This window comes from Sceloporus occidentalis, unplaced genomic scaffold, assembly GCF_023333645.1.
Source record: "Sceloporus occidentalis isolate IW3139 unplaced genomic scaffold, rSceOcc1.0.p SCAF_113, whole genome shotgun sequence".
Lineage (NCBI taxonomy): Eukaryota > Metazoa > Chordata > Lepidosauria > Squamata > Phrynosomatidae > Sceloporus > Sceloporus occidentalis.
Genome location: NW_028317093.1, coordinates 476,921 through 497,424, shown reverse-complemented (window position 1 = coordinate 497,424; position 20,504 = coordinate 476,921). Strand labels below are relative to the sequence as shown.

The 20,504-nt window shown below is 39.1% G+C and overlaps 1 protein-coding gene across 1 annotated transcript; it reads left to right on the top strand.

Annotated features, from left to right (window-relative positions):
• The first annotated feature begins 1,371 nt into the window (after positions 1 to 1,371).
• On the top strand, positions 1,372 to 13,080 carry LOC149282514 (serum paraoxonase/arylesterase 2-like). The gene is made up of 9 exons (XM_089498119.1): positions 1,372 to 1,445; positions 3,282 to 3,352; positions 6,322 to 6,377; positions 6,611 to 6,779; positions 9,841 to 9,967; positions 10,579 to 10,779; positions 11,193 to 11,274; positions 12,094 to 12,222; positions 12,919 to 13,080. The coding sequence occupies exons 1-9, from the start codon at positions 1,372 to 1,374 to the stop codon at positions 13,078 to 13,080; spliced, it is 1,071 nt and encodes a 356-aa protein (XP_089354245.1).
• The last annotated feature ends 7,424 nt before the right edge of the window (positions 13,081 to 20,504 follow it).

Genomic DNA, 20,504 nt, shown 5'->3' with positions numbered 1-20,504 from the left:
AGCTCAAGCGACAACACATTCTTATACCACATGTCTACTAACCTATTACACCGGCTGTGCAGTTCTGGAGACACTTGCAGGACTGGGTAACATTATCGCAGAGGGAGAGTCTATTTATACACAGAGTTGGAAGAGATGTCTTTAGCAACTGCACTTGTGTCAATCATTAAACGTAATTTCATATATTGATGATTATCAGTGTTTATAAGCGTTTGCTTTAGGTTTATATGGAGTTAAAATAATAACTCTCAGCAATGGCATTGATAAACATGCTAAGTATGCGCTAGCCAATATAAGCTATAATTCTTTCAATTATATAGCACTCTTTCCCCACTAAGCCCAGCTCTAGGCCAGTTGTTACCCTTCCCGTAAAAACTGAGGCGCTCCCTGTCAATAGCTACAAGTAAATGTAGTATTAACTGCCATAAAATCATTTTTCTTGCAAAACAGCTCAAGTCCTTTTATACAGGCGGCTAGGATGCTGAGTTGTTAGGTTTTCACCATCAGGCTGTCTTTCTTGCATTCAAGAAGGAGTATGGAGCCCTAGGGGATATTTAGGAAGGGGAAAAATTTGAAGAAATATGATTAGAGGCATGGCTATGAGGTTAGGCTTTACTGATACTTTTTATGTGAATTTGGGATCTGTTGATATAAATGTAAATAAAAGGGAAAAAAAACAAAAATTTTAAACAATTTCCAATTGTTCTTCAGAAAAGGGGAATAATTCCTTCTAGACATCAAAAGGCAATCTAATATTTCACGGAATCCATTAGCTATAACTAATCCAGTCCTTATAGACAATGATACCTCTTTTTTGCTAAAAAAAATTTGAGCCCATATTTAAAAGCATCTATCGAATTTGATAGCACAATGTCTGTGGCTAGTGAATTCCACATCTTTATTGTAAAAATTGACTGCTTTAAGTGAAAATTTCTCATGAATGTATGTCGTGTTTTTTTGATCAATCATATTAATCAATATATCATTAGAGGTCAGCTGTTATTAACCCTGTATGTATTTGTATAATGAAATCATATCTCCTCTAAGACGCCTTTTTTTTGCTAAGTAAACAATTTCAATGTATTATTAACTAAGGAGTTCCATTCCTCTTATTAACTTAGTAGCTCCCTTTTCGTAAATGACAATGTCCTTTTGGCCCTTGCAGCTCCTGCCTGACATTTAACACTGTTTATTATCTGCATTTATCCCCAAGTTATCTCGTTCAATGGCTACAAATTGTATACTGTGTACAAAGGGCAAGGTAAAGGCTTTATCTAGTTCTGCGCAGAGTAACCAGTTCCCCATAACTTGTCACCGCTGACTTTGCAGCAAAGACTGGAGCAGCCAGGAAAGCATCCTTACACTACAAACATGGGAACACTGCTCAAAATTACCCTAGTTGGGATTATTTTAGCCTTTGTAGCAGAAAGGATAGTGAATCTGGGGTAAGTTACTCTTTAAATGCAAAGCCTGATAAAGTGTGATACTTTAAATACTTTTAAGACTTTTTAAGTATACAATAACTTCCTGATGTGGTGGGGCGTTTATCTACCCTGCACACTGATTGCATCTGATCAGGGTGGAGGAGAAAAGGGGGTTCTGTAACATGTAGTGTGATACTTGTGATCACTGTGTGATCTAAGGATAGTCAAATAACTTTTTCACTGTTGCTAGTGGGTGTCTGGTGGTAAGGTACGGTTGAGAAATGAATTGGTTAATGAAACCTGATAAGTGCTGAAGCAAAGTAGATTCTTTAAATGCTTGAGGTTCATTTATGTTTATTTGTATGGCAGAAACGGGATGTGAAGTTGAACTCATTATTGTTGTTTAGGACAGTATAGGACTGATTTTCTTCTATGTGCAGAGACAGATGGGTTACAGGCTGTGTGGGATATTAGGCAGGGTTGTTTACACCCTGTGTGAATTGGCATCTCTCCTGTGTTTTGGCACTGACTGCACACATAAGGTGTTTGATGATTGTATTGTTCTTGTCCAGATTAAATACATAATTCAAACATTCACAAGTTGGGTTGGAAAAAGTCTGTGAACCCCTAAACTAATTACTTTAACAAAAGGTAACTGGAGTCAGGAGTTAGCAAATCTGGAGTTCAATCAATGAAACAGGATTGGAGGTGTGTTTTAGAGCTACTTTGACATAAAACACTCACAAATTTTGAGTTTGCTATCCTCAAAGTAAATCTACTACAGAATGATTTAAAAAAAAAAAAAAAGAAAATCTGACTTTTGGAGTGGCCCAATCAGAGCCCAGACCTTAAGCCATTAGAGGTGCTGTGGAATGAACTCAAAAGAGCCATTCACATCATTCACATCAGACATCCTAGGAATATGGTTCAGGGCTAGCAGGTCTGTAAGGAAGAATCATCTAAAATTCTTTCTGGACATTATGTAGGTCTACTGGAAGCGCTTTGTGGATTTTACTGACAAATGAGGTTTGACCAGTTATTAAGTCTAAGGGTTAACTTTTTTCACCAGCACTGTGAACTATTATTTATTATTCCCGCTATATATATATATATATATACAGTCATGTGAAAAAAGAAAGGAGACCCTCTTTGAATTCTATGGTTTTACATATCAGGCCCAAAAAAAAAAATAGGTTCCATAGCAGGTCTAAAAATTAGGATGATACAATTTCAGATGAACTACAACACATGACAAATTACACCATATCATGATCTATTCAAAAAAAATAAAGCCATGTGTCAATAACTAAGTACACCTTATGATTCAATAGCTTGTAGAACCTCCTTTAGCAGCAATAACTTGAAGTAATCGTGTGGGAATTTTGGCCCACTTTTTAGCAAATCATCACCCCTCTACCAACGTGCTTGACAGTTGGTATGAGGTGTTTGTGCTGATATGCTGTGTTTGGTTTTTACCAATTGGGCACTGTGCGTTATGGCCAAACATTCCCACTTTGGTCTTGTCTGTCCGAAGGACATTGTTCCAGAATTCTTGTGATTTGTTCAGATGCAACTTTATAAACGTAAGCCATGATGCCATGTTCTTTCTAGAGAGAAGATACTTTCTGCTGTCAACCCTTCCAAATAAACCACACTTGTTCAGTCTTTTTCTAACTTGAACGTGAACTTTAACATTTAACATGCTAACTGAGGCCTGTCGACCTTGGGGTGAATTTGCTGGGACTTCCACTTCTGGGAAGATTGGCAACTGCATTCAATGTTTTCCACTTTTGAATAATATTTCTGTGTAGAATGATGGACTTTGTAGGTTAACACATTTTTTATTTGTATTGACAGCAATCGAATAAACTTTTCACGGGAGGTGTTACCCAAAGACCTTCCCAATTGTAAGCTGTTAAAAGGAATTGGTATGTGCCTGAAAGTTTATTGCGATTATAATATACGATACATTCATATTATTTGCTGTGATTGTTTACCTTACTACTGTGAGTAATGCATCAATTTTGTTTTCTCAAAGTATCTCATGTATATATACATATATTTGATTTAGAGCTTCTTTTGTGTATGTAGTAGGTGTGAATGTAGGTATGGAAGTAGGGTCTTATGAATTTAGAAATATCTAGACCCTTTTTGTAGTTTTTCGTGGTTTTTTTTTTAAAAACATGGGACGCTGTGAATTTGTTGCAGTGATATAGCAACACCTATCCTACATATATAAGTACCATGAAACCTATTGATAGACAATACGATGTATATTCCTGTCACATACACAAGGTATACTCTGATGTGTGCTTATTATGAATCCTCTGCTTTTCTTTGTCCTTGTCAATTGTAATTGTCCAAAAAAATGTAATTGTATAAAGAAATAAAAAAAAAAAAAAAGTATCTCATGTAAAGTCTGTCACTAAAACCGGTCACCTGTCTTCTTGCAGTGTTGCAAGTTAACCTGGTTGTCTCATAAAACCATACAGGATTCACTACAGGTTCATAGAGAGGCATAAAGGGGGTGCAATCACCATCAGTTTCCCCCCTAACAGCAGTTTACTGAGCAGGTAAAAAATGGCGGACCAAACAGAGCTGTATAGCATAGAAACACTCTGCACGGTATAGTAATGTAAATAAAATGCATGACTGTTTCTACACATAGCAAAAGGGTGAACCAGCTGACAATTTGTTGTATTCGCAGAACAGTAGTTTTAAAGGTATTTTTATGCATATCCTAAAAAACATGGGAGGAAAAACAACCATATCCATCTTGCAAAAGCAAAACAATTTGTGATTTAAATTTTGTTGCTACTTGCACTTGTCCTATAGGCCTTCACTTCTCAACTTTTTGGTAAGATCAAGTGTAATATCTGTGAGACAATGACAGACTTGGTCTTCCGGCCTAAAAGCCAGGGAGTCTGGGTTATGATTGGAGTTCCCTGGTTTGGTCCTCCAGGGTGTAAGAGCACTAAGTGCTATCCAGGACGCTCATGAAATTATTTCTTTTTAGTGCCAACACTCCATATCATTCTGGTAATGCCTTGCCCCATTAGAATTGGTGGTGGTAAATTAGACCCATCCATGCTCTGCCTTATCTTGGTGATGCCTCACGCCTGGAATAAATTTGGGGACACCTATGTGTGGCCCTTATGTTTTACCTTTTTGAAGTGGAGGGAGGCTGCATATCCCCACATGAGGATTGAAGGTCCAGAAAAAGAAGATTTGAATCACCATCTATACATGTTCACATGAGGAGGGAATACATTGGGGTCCTAGGAGAACAAATAATATATATATATATATATAGTATATAGGTTTTTAGGTAAGAACGAAAAAACACTAAAAATTTAGCTTTTGTGGGTTTATGGATTATTGTTTGGTAGCCCTGCTCCATTGTTACGCAGTTATTATATGCCTTTTGTCAACTGCTACCACAAAACTATTGGCCAATCCGTTCAGAAGGTTTTGAAATAAAAAAAAAAACGCCGTGTGGCTGAATTGGCGTTTTTATGGGCGTTTTTAGCAAAAAAAACCCAATTGGAAACCTAGCCTAAGGCTAGGTTTCCACTTGGTTTTTTTTTGCTAAAAACGCCCATAAAAACGCCAATAGCGCCACCTGGCGTTTTTTTTGTGAAAAAACGCTGCAGCCAGATGTTAGCTATTCTTCAATAGGAAATCGCACAATGCCATATCCACTTGGCGTTTTTCTGTTTGGCGTTTTTTCAGTCCTCTTTGGCGTTTTTCGGCTAGGTTTCCACTTGGGTTTCTTTAGCTAAAAACGCCCATAAAAACGCCAAAAGCGCCACCTGGCGTTTTTTTAGTGAAAAAACGCAGCAGCCAGATGTTAGCTGTTCTTCAATAGGAAATCGCACAATGCCATATCCACTTGGCGTTTTTCTGTTTGGCGTTTTTTCAGTCCTCTTTGGCGTTTTTCTGCTTTTTTGGGCTCTGTGGCAGTTTTTCAAAATCGCAGCATGTTGACACTCTGGCGTTTTTTGCAAGGAAATCTTGGCCTTTTTCTCCAATAGAAGTCTATGGGAGAGAAAAAACGCCATGAAAAAGCCATGTGGGTTTATTGCCTTGGCGTTTTTTATGGCGTTTTTCCACAGTTACAATGCAGAGGATGGACCCGGTATCTGTGTGTCCTATGAGAAATAGGCTACAAACAAACAGTTTCACACAAAACAAAGTTCATATTGAATTCTACACCATTTGGAACAAACATGCCATTACAAACAAACATACGCGACGCATCAACTGGATCCTGGGTGCCAAAAGCAACAGCAAACAATTTGCACCATCATTTGGGGCCAATCTTCCTAGAGGAGCAGACATTCGGAATAAAGCATGCCTTACAAACCACAGAAAAGTGACAAAAGGGTCCGCCGGGGCGTTTAAGTAGAACTCTACCAAGTAAATGACACCAGGGGGCAGATACTTGCCATTTATCCTAATCCCTTTTTTAGCTGGGTGAAACTTCTAACTTGTAAAGGCTGGAAAACTGCCTAAGGTCAAAAAAAGCAATTTCCACAGAAAGGCTAAAACGCCAGAAAAAACTCAAGAAAAAAACGCCAAAACGCAGAAAAATGCAGTGGCAGTTTTCTTGGCGTTTTACATCAAGAAAAAAAACGCAGGACAAAAACCCAAGTGGAAACCTAGCCTTATAAGACATGAGAGTGAAAATTGTGCTAAACTGGCTAATATGCTGTCACCTGAAAACGTTATAATATGCAAAACAGCTATTTTAAGAATAACTAAGTGGCCCTGGCACTTTAAAGCCATCATCCACCAAATTACTTTTTGGCCGATGGAGCTACACATGGAGCTGCACTTTTTTTTATACTTTTTTATGATGTTGGCTATTGTAAACTCATACGGAAACTCTTTACAGAGGCCGGGTCAGAAGATATTGACATTCTCCCCAATGGAGTTGCATTTCTTAGCTCTGTAAGTATTAATTTCTTGTGAGTTCTTGAGAAACAGATTTTATATTCTTAAAAAAAATGACTTTACTCATGACTCGTGATAGACTTTATTACAAATAAAAATACGTTCACGCAGCCGTGAACATATTTTTACAAGTTAACACTTTGCATTAATATACTGTTTCCACCATGTATATTTATTTATATATAATAAGGTTGCATCCATAGTTTTTAAGCTAATTTGTTTGTTATTAGGGTTTCAAATATCCTGGTTTGATAAGCTTTGCTCCTGAAAAACCTGGAGAAATATTTCTGTTGGACCTGAATGAAGAAAATGTACGACCAAGTTCATTGCGATTCAGTAGAGGGTTTGATATTTCCTCATTTAATCCTCTTGGTATCAGCACTTATATTGATGAGAAAGGTAGGTGACCATTTGTTAACCAGTATTTTAAAGTAGACGGACCAAGGTGTTTAGTCTTGAAATCATAGCCACGGACATGATGGTAGATCTAATGTTACAAGTGTTGCTACACAAATGGTTGCTGGTGGGCTAAATGCATCCTTAACATCTTTGCAGAAAATGAATGTTATTCCTGTACAAAACATTATGTGACATTACAGATAGGATTTGGGGTAGGCTCTGCCCACTTGGGAGCCATGAATTTAGACCACGCAACTGGTAGATCTCTGGACTTTAAGCCTCTCTTTTGCGTTATACATGTGCTAGCACTTTGCTTGCATAACCTGTGTAGTGGGCCTGTTTTGAGATGACAATTCCATTCTTAATTAGTGATGCAGTAAAATGGACAGGATTTTCAATAAAACCCTGGTATGTAGATAAGAGGTCCACATTGAGTCTGCAGACATTGGAATGGAAAAACTTAACTGTTTCAGTATGCTTTATGCTCGGGTAATCTAAATTACGTTACACAAAGCAATGCAGCCATACTTCCAAAATTCTTTGTATATGTTTCACTTCACTAGAAAACACCCCCACATTACATATACATTTTGTATGACAAGCTCAGGCCTTGTTGTGGGAGAAGCTCACTGGGGTTCGCCCTTCACAATATACAGTGATATCTTGTATTTGAAATGTTAACCTGAAAACTCCTAGGTTAGTGAATATTTTCCTTAAAAAGGTGTAGCTATGAGTAATGATATTTGCTGAACAGTTAAAATATTAAAAAAAAAAACTGTGTCTTTACTGCTAGGAAAACATCCCACCATGTGTTTTCTAAAAAAAAAAAATAACTAAGGGAAATGTTTCTCAACCTCCTGAAAAATTGCTCAGGAAAATTACTGCCCACTGCAACGCATTAATTTCAATGAGTAGAATGGGAGCTCTACTGAGAATGTGAAAGAACTGTACTAATGAATGCTTCCTACTTTCTTTAGAGGCAGCTGGGGGAGGAGTTATATGAGACGGCATGCTCATTTTCAATATCCCCTAACTAAAGAATTAAAGGTTATATTTAGTATCAGAGTAGAGTTTACAATATTAGAAAGCTGCCAAAATATCTTAATAAAGGAATTAGTCTCTGAGGTTGTTTTTTTTAGCAAGCCAGCATGTTGATCTGTGTTTTGATTCCCCTCACAAGCAGTAACAAATAGCGAGAGAGAATTTGGAAGCTGAGATAAAGTGCCCTTAACAATGAAGCTCCCAATGAACCTCCTGCATGATCCTTTTCTGCAAAGAAGGTCTGAGTTAATCCTGATTTCCTAATTCTTTCCTAACTGATTCAGCAATACATTATACTGAGCCAGCCCTTCTTGCAGAAAAAAGCTCACCAGCATTTTAGTTTCATAATTTCTACTAAAATCAGGGAGTTCAAATTACAGACAGAATCTTAACTCATTGATGACATCAGTGCTTGGCAGATAATATAGGATAAAATCTTATGTAAAGGGACTGGAAGTTCCTCAGTACACTAAATGCCCCTAATCCTTTTTAATAAAATATGCAGATTGAAATAGAGTAAATAACACAAAACCTTTACTTTTCCTCTCACTGATTTCTGGGCCAAGAATGTTGTTCTCTGAAGTGACTACAAATTCAGGAGGGTGTTTTATCTCTGAATAAGTAAAAATTAAACAGTTCAATTTATTCCTACAGAAAATAAAGTACCAGAGAACAGATGGCCAAATACACACCAGGACAGGCTCTGCCACACCGACACCCAAACACACACACCAGAACAGGCTCTGCCACAACGACACCCAAACACACACACCAGGACAGGCTCTGCCACACCGACACCCAAACACACAGACCAAGACAGGCTCTGCCACACCAACACCCACGTCTGGATTTGTCATTCATGTGATTTATGTGAATTAAAGCCCCACACAAATGTCTACCAGCAAAACAAGGGGTTGGCTTCAATCTAGAAAAATCACCCTCACAATCCTAAATGCTGGAATTTGCAGACGAAATATAATAAACTTTTTAACTTCACCAGGAGAAGAGGGTCTCACCAGCAAAATAGAAATACTAAAAAAGCCCTGCATTATGCATATACATCAGCGCTACTGGTACCATAGGGAGCACTCCACTGTCTTTGGGTCCTTGCATTCAGGGCCGGCCCGACAATGGAGCCGAGTGGGGCAACCGCTCCAGGCGGCACTCTTGGCCGCCCCAAGCCCCTTTTTTTTTTTTTTTTTTTTTCTAAAGCAAAAGAGAGAGAAAGGGGCGCCGCTGTCAGTACCCGCTCGGCGCCCCTCGCTCTCTCCTCTGCGGTGAGTCTCCCTGTTCGGTCTCGGTGCTGGCTTGTAATGCTGAGTGCCGGAAGATTTCCTCATAGCCGGCACCGAGACCGAACAGGGAGACTCGCCGCAGGACTGCCGAAAGGTAAGTACAAGAAGGGGGGGGGGCGGCAGGGACGGAGGGAGAGGAAGGGTAGATAAGGGGGGGGCGGCAGGGACGGAGGGAGAGGAAGGGTAGATAAGGGGGGGGCGGCAAGGACGGAGGGAGAGGAAGGGTAGATAAGGGGGGGGGCAGCATTTTAAAATTCGCCCCAGGCGGCATTTTGCCTTGGGCCGGCCCTGCTTGCATTTATCTGGATCCTCCATATCAAGTAACTGGGACTGACACAGGCTCTGTTCAGAAAGCTTAGATTTGCTTTCTGGCTTGTCTCCAGTTCATCATACACAGCATTTCTTGCCCATCTCTTTTGACTCCCGTTTATGTATTTGTAAACATGTTCAAAGAGGCATTGCAATAATGGAAACCCAGCATATAGCTACAGCTGATTAACCCAATTTGTGGGAAGGACTTCAGTCCTTGTAAATGTCAACTTGAATGTAAAACTAGGAAGAACTCTAAGGCTACCATAGAGTACCTGTAGATGGACATTTTGTCCATTCATGAAACTTTGTGTGATACATCGGCACAAAGCGTAAATGCCTTCTAATTGTATCTTTCATCGTAAAAATGTAGTATTTTCTATGTTGTGATTTTGTTCTGTGTTATGTCTCATTAGATGACACAGTCTACCTCTTCGTGGTCAATCACCCAAATTCTAAATCCACCGTTGAGATTTTTAAATTTGACGAGGAGGAAAATGTTCTTATACACCTGAAAACGATAAAACATGAGCTGCTACAAAGGTAATAACAATCATATGCAGTGATAGCCTACCTGCACAAACATTTTGTACTATTTTACAGTTGTATACATTTTTTTTTTCCATGGAAAGCTTTGATAAATACAATGTGGAGTTTTAGATGTGTGATGTCCCTCTTTCATTATGATTCAAGTTTCACTGAATATTCAATGTTTCATATAATATAGCTCTAAAGTGGCTCTTGAGTGACAGCCCAGTCTGGGATTAATAAATACACCAACAGTACAGATAAAGCATGTTAACAAACCATATATAAATATTCAGCTCAGATTAATGGAATCTATCAGTTATAAGCAAATTATTATTTGTTCTCTCTAATAAATCATTATCTCTTTTGACATTTTTCAGTTTAAGTGGACAGTTTTAAGTATTTTGATATTTTTTATTTATGTTTTTTCACCCCTGTGATTGTAAGATGCTGGGACTCCTCTGTGAAGTAATTATGAGGTATTTCCTGAGGCAAGCATTTGGTCCTATGGTTTGGACCTAGGTCATACATCGTGGAGCCTGTTACTAAAATGGTTAATCAGTCTGCCTTATGAAATATTGCAGTTGCGTAATCCTGACCTACGTTAAATCTTCTCTTCCTTGCAGTGTTAATGACATTGTAGCTGTGGGACCCGAAAACTTTTATGCCACCAATGATCATTACTTTACTGATTTCACCATGAGACTAGTGGAATGGTTTCTGGGATTATGTTGGTCAAATGTGGTTTACTACAGCCCGAGTGAAGTAAAAGAAGTAGCTTCTGGATTGTATATGGCAAATGGAATTACCATGTCAACCGATAAAAAGTAATGTATAGCTATAATCACTTGTGACAAGATGTTGACAAAATGGCAGCTTTTGAAAGCAAACATATTTTCAGGGCTAAAATGGTGCTAATGCCACAAACAGTGAGTAAGCTGGAACATCTATAAGGCCAGGGTTTTTTGGTGGAATATTTGTCTGGGCATAAAACAAGAATCAGAATCTTGGAGCCATAGAAGGCACCTTTGGAGATGGCATTGGGCAGGGATAAGCAGGGTTCCCAACCCAGCCCCACCCATCGGGCACCCTGCTAAATCACTGCTTCCTGCTCCCTCCTGCTCGTGGTCTCTTCATAAACTGTTATCCTTCGACCTCTCCACATGCTGGTAATTCTCACTGTGTAGATCATCCCATTGTAGTCCAAATATCTGATTATGCCATTTCTGTTTTCCTAAAGGTATATTTATGTAGCCGATTTTCTTGGTCGTGCGATTAATGTCTTTGAAAAACAGGCAAACTGGTTGCTCTCCCCAGTGAAGGTGAGCGGCTTATATTACTGCTGAATTTCAATTGTTCTTGATAATTCATAGTTAATTGTGATGCTACTATTTATTATTATTATTATTATTTAGGTAGTATGAGTTTATTAGTAAGAGACAACATTATTCACTATGCTAAATAACCATGCCTGGGACCTTTCCTAATGAGCTGACCCTGAGACTCTTGAATTATTATCCCTTTAATAGCCCATCACGAAGATTCTATGTAGTGACTCACCGAATGTGTTAACCTAATGACTCTGATACCGGTCCTCGTGGGAACATTGACTTGTCATTATTTAAAAATACACTTAATTGAGTCACCAGTGGATTTGATCAGGGATATCAACCACAACATACTGGCAGCACCAATTGGGAGTCTTATATATGATCAGAACAGTGTAGAACAAGGAGTCAGTTCCAGACTGTGCGACTCTGAGAATCTACCCTTTCACCCTCATGGAGCTCCAGGCTCAAGGCTGCAGGGTCATGCAGCACCACGTAACTTTCATCTACTTTAGGCTCCCCTTTCTGTGCCTGGATACCTGGAGCAAAAGTTGTCAAGTATGACCAGGGACATTGGAAAAGTTCCTGAAAATCGGAAAACAGGGACTATTGGGAGATATTCTATGAAACAGTTATGTACCCATTCTCAAGATACCTTGACTTGTTATCATGGGTACGGTGAAGAGAATTACTGAATGTTTACTTAGATATCAGGAGACATATTAAACCATACACAAAATACTAAAATAACTATCACTTGTTTCAGAGGAGATGATGATGTTTTATTTAACACATATTCCTTTTTTATTTTAGGTTTTGCAGTTAGATACACTTGTGGACAATCTGTTTGTTGACCCAAACACAGGAGACATTTGGACAGGAGCACATCCAAATGGAAAGAAACTCTTCTTGTACAGTTCCGAAGATCCCCCTGGATCAGAGGTTAGTGTTTAAATTTTCGTGAAACATTTTCTTTTCAACATAGAAAAAGTCACATAAACTTTTGTGATCTTAGAGGTTTATGAAAAACTAAATGAATCATTGCAGGAATAATTCTCACGTGAGGTTGATTAGTGGGGATTAATGCCCTTAATGCCGCTCCAGGTGAACAGCTGGTTCAACAGTGTCTGACCGCACTCTGCGGGAGTATAAAAACAACAAAAAATAACCTACAGCTACCACCATCTCTAACTTCATAAACTGTAAAAAAGGAAACATTGAGTTATTCGTTTATAATAGGAAATGTACAGCACACTGTAAAAACAGGAGGTGGTCCTGGTTTTTTTTATACAATAAAAATAAACCCCGGATAATCTGGAGTAAGGAATGAATGCTAATAATAAAATATCCATGTGGCACTCACATGGTGGTTTTGAGATTGGTTGATCCCTACACTGATCCCCTTCTGTATGCTTTCTCTATATCTGCTTTCTTTCGTCCTTCTGGCAACATTTATGGACATCTGTCCATGCATAGGCACTGGGGGCACGCTGGGTTGTACTTATATTTCTATGGAAAGAAAGAAGTCAAATAAAAATTCATGGCTCTTAAGGTAGAGCAATAACTTTGTTAGGAACACTTGAATAAATTACTTTTAAAGAACTATCACTCTCCAAAATGTATTTTTTTTTTTTTTAGGTTGTCCGTGTGCAGAACATACATTCTGACCATCCTATAGTGACCCAAGTGTATGTCAACAATGGTTCTTTGATCCAAGGCTCTTCTTGTGCTGCATTCTACGACGGGAGGCTTTTTATAGGCACGATATTTCACAAAGGATTGTACTGTAACCTGGAGTAATCACACACATTGTGTGAAACGTTTGAAAGCGTCCCAGAGACATCAGAAACTCACCTGAACCCTTGGAAATGCATATTAGGGATTCTTGCATTTGCGAGGGTGGCACCACATACATTTAAAGGGAGCTCTCAGCTGTGAAATTCACTAAAGTGCATATGATGGCAGGAGTATGCTGTCTTCTAAATCGTGTACTTTATAGTTCTGTATACTAAATAAACATATTGTGTTTGGTGCACAATAAGGTAACCAAACAAATTTGGTTTAAAATAATAAAAAATGCCTTCGTAAAAAAGATTCTTTATGCCTGTATAGATTTAGATTTTATAATTGAATAATACAATCCTTAATTGTTTTGCAGATTATATTGATATTACACGTGATGACTCTGGTTAAAGCATGTTGTACACCTTACTGACATACTGAATTATGTTTGTCAGTAGCTGTATGATGGCTAATTTTAAGAAATGTAAACCTTGGGATTCCAACCACTTGGCATGAGATACGTGGATGAGAAAATGTGTCTAGACAGCTAACCAATTATCATGTATGACTGCCTAGGCCAACTTCTCTAGCAACTGGTTTGACAGCCATGGTCTATTGATGGTGGGAGCTGGCCAAATGCCAACTTTATACATTGCAGTAGCAATTTTTCTGATTGCGAATGATTATCAGAATCATGCAAAAGTATAATTTATTGTTTTGCTAAGGTTCATTGTCACAATATTCATTCTCATGTTTTCTCATCCTATGGAAGAATTAACATTTTTCCCATATTTTTTTGCAGCGTTGAATACTGCAGCTATAGTATTGCAAACAACGAATGCTGCATTAATTTGTACCAATGAGCAGGGGTGGGCTGGGCCGGGGGGCAATTGCCCCCCAGGCCGCCCAAAATATAATCTAAACGGCCTCTGGGTGTTGATGCCGCCGGCCGGCACTACTTTAATACTTTTTTTTTAAAATTTAATATGGCAAGCCGGATCGGCTATTAAATGAAAAAAAAAATAGTATTAAAGCAGCGCCGTATGCGATGGCCGCCAAGTGATGGGAGCAGCGTGAGGGGTGAAAGCTCCGCCCCCTCACACTCACCTTTCACCCCTCACGCTGCTCCCATCACTATGCGGCCATCAGATTGTTGGAAATCGAATCTAAACGGCCGCTGGGTGCTGATGCTGCCTGCCGGCGCTACTTTAATACTTTATTTATTTATTTTTAATATGGCAAGCCGATCCGGCATATTAAATAAATAAAAAAAAGGATTAAAGTAGCTCTGGCCGGTGGCATCAGCAACCAGTGGCCGTTTAGATACGTTTTCCAGCAGTCTGATGGCCGCATAGTGATGGGAGCAGCGTGAGGGGTGAAAGGTGGGTGCGAGGGGGCGGAGCCACTTCACTTGACTTGCCCCCCAGGCCTTAGGCTGCCAGCCCTCCCCTGCCAATGAGTACCCTCTATTTGTGAACTATGATCTCAGTGATGTACAATAGCAACAGCAATGCTAAAGGGTGCAAATCCCTGGATAATTTACAATCACAAAAATAAACTGTGAGAATGATGCATAATAGACTTGGGCATTGAGATTGGTACAAATTTAAAGTTTTTATGAAATTTGCCAATTTCATTAATTCATACGAATGTCCAATGAAAAAATCAAACAAAATCTCACAATTCTCTTTTGAATCTCATTTTCTGCACTCGCTCTCTGTAACTCTCTGTTACCCTTTGTCACACTCTCTCTTAATGTCTCCCTACCTTCTTCTTTTCCCCTCCTCACTTTTTCTCCTTTTTTTTCTTCCTGATTTCCGTGTCTTCCTTCTTCTTTATTCTTCAGTGATCTGCTTCTCCCAATGATTCCTTGCATAACCGTGGCCTCCAGGAGCACTTGTGCATCAAGGTGGAGCCTTGGCACGCAGCAGTGGGACAACCTCTCCCCTGTGATGCGGAAGTGCTCCAGGAGGTTCAGAATAACACATATGGATCAGTGGAGAAAGAGAAAGGTTTCAGCTTTTATTTTAGTAACATTTGTAATTTCAACTTGTATTTCTGTCCTCGAAGTTAAAGTGTTTCTTCATGAAATTAATAAAAACATGGCTTCTATGTGAAATGTTGATTGCATTTTAAGGCTGAAGTACACATCTGTGTTGGTATGTGCGTTTTCTTCATCAATGTAATAATGAAAACATGAAGGGTGGTATGTAATTAATGGGTTTACTTTGTTTGACTTAATAAAATGAATAAAATGATTCATAGTTTGTGATTTATGGAACAGTTAGAACTGTCCATTTAGGGGGGCCTGGGGAGAGAAGAAACTTTTGCCATTGCTGACTTCTGTTCGTACAAATCTTTTTAATACAAATCTTTTTAATATTCAAATACTCATTTTTCATTATTAATCATGAGAAGTGGTGATGTTTTCCAGTCAGAGCCGGCCTTAGGCGTTGTGGCGCCCTGTGCGGACTACTCCTCTGGCGCCCCCCCTCACTACCCCCACTCAAACTACCCCTCCCCTCTGCCCCTTCAAACTAACCCCCCGCCCCTTCAAACTACCCCCCCTCTGCCCCTTCAAACTACACCCCCCCACACACTTACCTTGTTGCCGGAGTCCTGCGGTGAGAGTGGGAGGCATCCGTCTTCTCGCTCTGCCGCGGTGCCGGCATTTCATGTTGAGCGCCGGAATAGTCCGGCACTCAACATGAGATGCCGGCACCGCGACGGAGTCACGGAGAGTAAGGGGCGCCGAGCGGTTGCTGAGAACTTCACGAGCAACCGCTCGGCGCCCCTGCCCGGGACTTAGATTAAAGCATCGGGTTTTTTTTAAACTTTATTTAACATGAATGATGTTAAATAAAGTTTAAAAAAACAAAAAAAACAAAAAAAAAATGATGTTTTAAGTTAAGTCCCGGGCAGGCGCCCCTGCTACCATGGCGCCCTGTGCGGTCGCACAGGTCGCACACCCCTAAGGCCGACCCTGTTTCTAGTGCCCTAACAAAAAATGCTGAAGCCCTCTGTGAGACCTATGGTTTGGGCCCCCAAGATCCTCCTACACATATATGCAGTTATATACCTATACACACTCTAACATACTTACACACACACTAACAACATACATACACTAACATACTAATACACTAACCAGGAGAGTGCTGGCACCTACTGGCCCATGGGCAGGAAAAGCCATGAGGCCTTTCAGACCCTTAACCCCCCAATAACTAATATATGCACTAGAACACACTAAAACATCCTCTACTCTATCAACATGCCTCACTCTCATCAAACCTATCACATATCAAACCTCACCCCCCTCATGCCTATTACATATAACAATTCACAATGATCACACATAACACCATACTCTGCCACACCTATCACATATAACAACTTAATCCCTCGCACCTATCAAACCTCACACGTCGCTACCTCACTCATAACACCTCATTCACTCACAACTACTACATAGAAAACCCATCACATATAACACCTCGCAGTCATCACAAGTCATACATGACTCCCTCATAACTATCACATATCATACATAACTCTGTTACACCTATCCATATCACATCTCACACATAACATTTACTTACACGCACACACACTTACACACACTAAAATACTTACACACAATAGCATACTAACACACATATAGTAGTATGCTTACACGCATATTAATTTATTTACATAAACAAGAACTAACTTTGTTGGCTCAGGAGGGAGAAGGCTATTGACAGCTCATTTTCAGACATTGGTACGAATTAACAAAATTCACAAATTTTATTAAAATACAATTTCTTACGAATCCGAATGCATGTATATTTGTCTATTGTCTATTTTAGACAAGTCCATAAAAGTTAAGTTTATACTTTTCTCGTTTCAAATTGGTTTTACTTGTATATAGCTTTGGTTTATCTTGCTCTTCCTCTTCTTTAAGATGTGCATGCTTGTTATATCCTGTCTACCCATTGTACAGCGCTACGGAATTTGATGGTGCTATATAAAACAATTAATAATAATTATTATATATATATTAGACTTGGGCGCTGGCAAAAGAAGGTTTGTTTCCGTGTTTGTTTTCGGGGGAAACATTTCTTCATAGTCGACGAAATTTGTCCGTCTGTGTTTTAAGTTTGGACGAAATCCGTCCAAAATGTTTGTTTTCAGAATCCCAGTCACCCGTCCAGTTGCCATGGAAACAAGAAATAAACACGTAGAGGAAGTTGAATTAAAGGACAACTGGAGTGAGGAAAATTTTTTTTTCTTGAAAATCCTTTAAACTCGAATAACATCCGAGCTGTTCAGTTATTCACAAGTAACAAAGTAACTTTGAGAAAATTAGCATAAAGCGACAGCCGGGGAATATTTCTGTTTGCATAACGTGTCTAACAGAGAAAATATTCTCGCACATATTTATAATACTAAATAAATAAAACAAGTCCTTTAGGTGCAACACGGGTGCAGGTGCAATTTAAGTCCATCATTTTGCAATATGGGTGCAATAGAAGATTCTGTCGGTGCAAAGAGATATTCCCCGGCTGATGATGCTTTATGCTAATTTGTTACATGTGAATAGTTGAGCAGATGAGTTTTACAGATGAGTTTTATAACCCCCCATTACAGTTCTTTAAAAATGGTGAGATTCTCCCCTTTTTAGTGTAGTTAAAAAAAATGTACGGAGATTGTCGTTCATTATGTGATTATATGGCCTTCTAGGGAAATAAAACTGGAGTTTGAAAAAAAGTTATGCACTTGTAATATATACCTTATTCCTTGTAATATTTGCTCTATAATGGCCAAAATAGATGAAAATCTATATAGGATATAGGGTAGTTTCCAGATCAGGGCAAGTTAATGAATGTATTTAGGGAATCTCTTCCACATTGTTACCCTTCCCGTAAAAACTGAGGCGCTCCCTGTCAGTGGCTACAAGTAAATGTAGTATTAACTGCCATAAAATAGTTTTTCTTGCAAAACAGCTCAGGTCCTTTCATATCACCATCAGGCTGTCTTTCTTGCATACAAGAAGGAGTATGGAACCCTAGGGGCTGGCTACTAACACTTGAACTACTAAGGTTTAAGATACCAGTTATATGACCAAAAGTACAACATCAACATCTGACCATCACATCCAGAGCTGGCCTTAAGTGTTCTGGCGCCCTGTGCGGACTACTCCTCTGGCGCCCCCATCCCCCAAAAAAAGAAAGGAAAAAAACCTCCCCCTCTGCCCCTTCTCACTATCTACCACCTCTGCCCCTTCTCACTGCCTTCCCTCTCTGCCCCTTTTCACTATCTACCCCCCTCTCCCTATCCTTACTTACCTTGTTGCCGCGGTGCAGCATAATTCTAGCGCTCAGCATGAAACGCCAGCACCGCAACGGAGTCTCGGAGAGTGAGGGGCGCCAAGCGGTTGCTGAAAACTTCACGAGCGACCGCTAGGCGCCCCTGCCCAGGTCTTAAATTAAAACACCAGTTTTGTTTTGTTTTAACTTTAGTTAACATATGTAATAAAATGAATACGGGCCAATACAAACTTCAAATAATTGGATCACATATAAATGTATGTGCGTCAAAAATAGGCAGAGTCACTTAGATGCAAACAAAGGTTAAACATCTAATACGAACAAAAATAGAGGAAGAATATAAAAAGTAGATAACAAAAATACGAAACAAGTCTTACAAAACCTTGGAGAGGAATTTAGTTCATGACATCTGTCCTATGCATTCCTGAGGATGGAGGGAGGGAGTGTTGGGAGGAGAAGAGTCCTTGGATGGCAAGTACATCTCCCCTCTACCTCTCCTCCTATGCTTCTCCAAGGCCTTAACTTATATACACGGTTTGAATAATGATGTCAGTCTTGTCAGTCTATTGGTCTTCACCTAATTGGGTAAACATGCTCACTAAGATCTTTACACGTCGAAACCCTATTTTAGGTGGTGGCTGTACTCATACTGTAATGCCCTTTTAGAGTTACAACTATACCATGCATTAGCAAGCTTCTATCCTATCTATAGAATGCCTGTTCAGCAAATCCTTCATTCCATATTTTAAGGTCAAGGAAACCTTAAAACCTATCATTGAAACATATTAATATATCTTAATGATCATTTATTTATGAACAATGATTACATATCTTTGACTATTGCCTATACCAATAATTATATATGGTCCATTTCATATTACTAGGGTTAAAAGAGATGTTAAATGTGTTAGAATCTTTTACAATATACTTTTAAAAAAACCCACTTTATTTAACATGAAGGATGTTAAATAAAGTAAAAAAAAAACAACCCCCCCAATGTTTTAATTTATGTCCCGGGCAGGCACCCCTGTTGCCATGGTGCCCTGTGCGCTGCAAAGGTCGCATACCCCTAAGGCCGGCCCTGCACAGAGATAGCATTACACTTGGACATAGCATTGAACATGGACATAGCATGATACATGGATATAGCATTAAACATTGACACGGCATATATAGGGGGTATAAGGCATACCAGGGAGGCAGAGTGGTATATAGGGGTAAAATGCAAATCTGGTGGGCAGAGTGGCAAATATAGGGTATAAGCATATCCAGGGGCGGAGTGGCATATAGGGGGTGTAAGGCATATCTGTGGGGCAGAGTGGCATATAGGGGGTATAAGGCATTTCTACAGATGAAATGGCATCGAAATATTTCTTTTTTTATTTTTGGACATTGTGGTTTTTTGCTAAAAAATATATTTTCTTTAAAGTACATGCTGTAAAAAAAGTACACCACTGATTTATGGCATGGCGGTGCTTCTGAGGCAACTTCCGCTGCAGCCGGTGCAGTTAGCAGCGGGGGTTGTCTGCGTCCATCGTGCAGACCTTCCCCGACTGTCAGAGAGAATTCCCCGCACCTGGAAGTCAGAAGCACCGGTGGGATCTGGATCTTAGTCTCACAGTCGGACCTATTTGAGGTCTGATTATAAGATGGCCCCGATTATAATACGAGGGGTATTTTTCAGAGCGTTTGCTTATAATCGAGCAAATACGGTAGGTCATCCAATCTATCTTTCCATGTTACCAAGCGTTATAGATCAAGGGGAAGAAGACACAGAACTTCTTTAGGAAACCCGACAATTCAAAGGAGTGTTTCCAAAAAAATACAAATGCATATTTATGTATCTACATTATAGTAAAGAATACCTAATCAATTAATGTATTGTATAATGATAATTTATATGTTAATTTAGAATAGAAAACGAATGTACAATAAAATATCCGAAATGCTTTCATACAAAGAGTGTCCGTAGACATTATGTATTATTTATGAATTTTATAATGATATTTACGTATATATATATATATATATATATATCAATTTTTATATACGTATAGGGAAAATCTAAATATATAGAAAAACATAAATAGAATGAATATGGCTAATGTATGTATATTTACATTTTTTATGTGT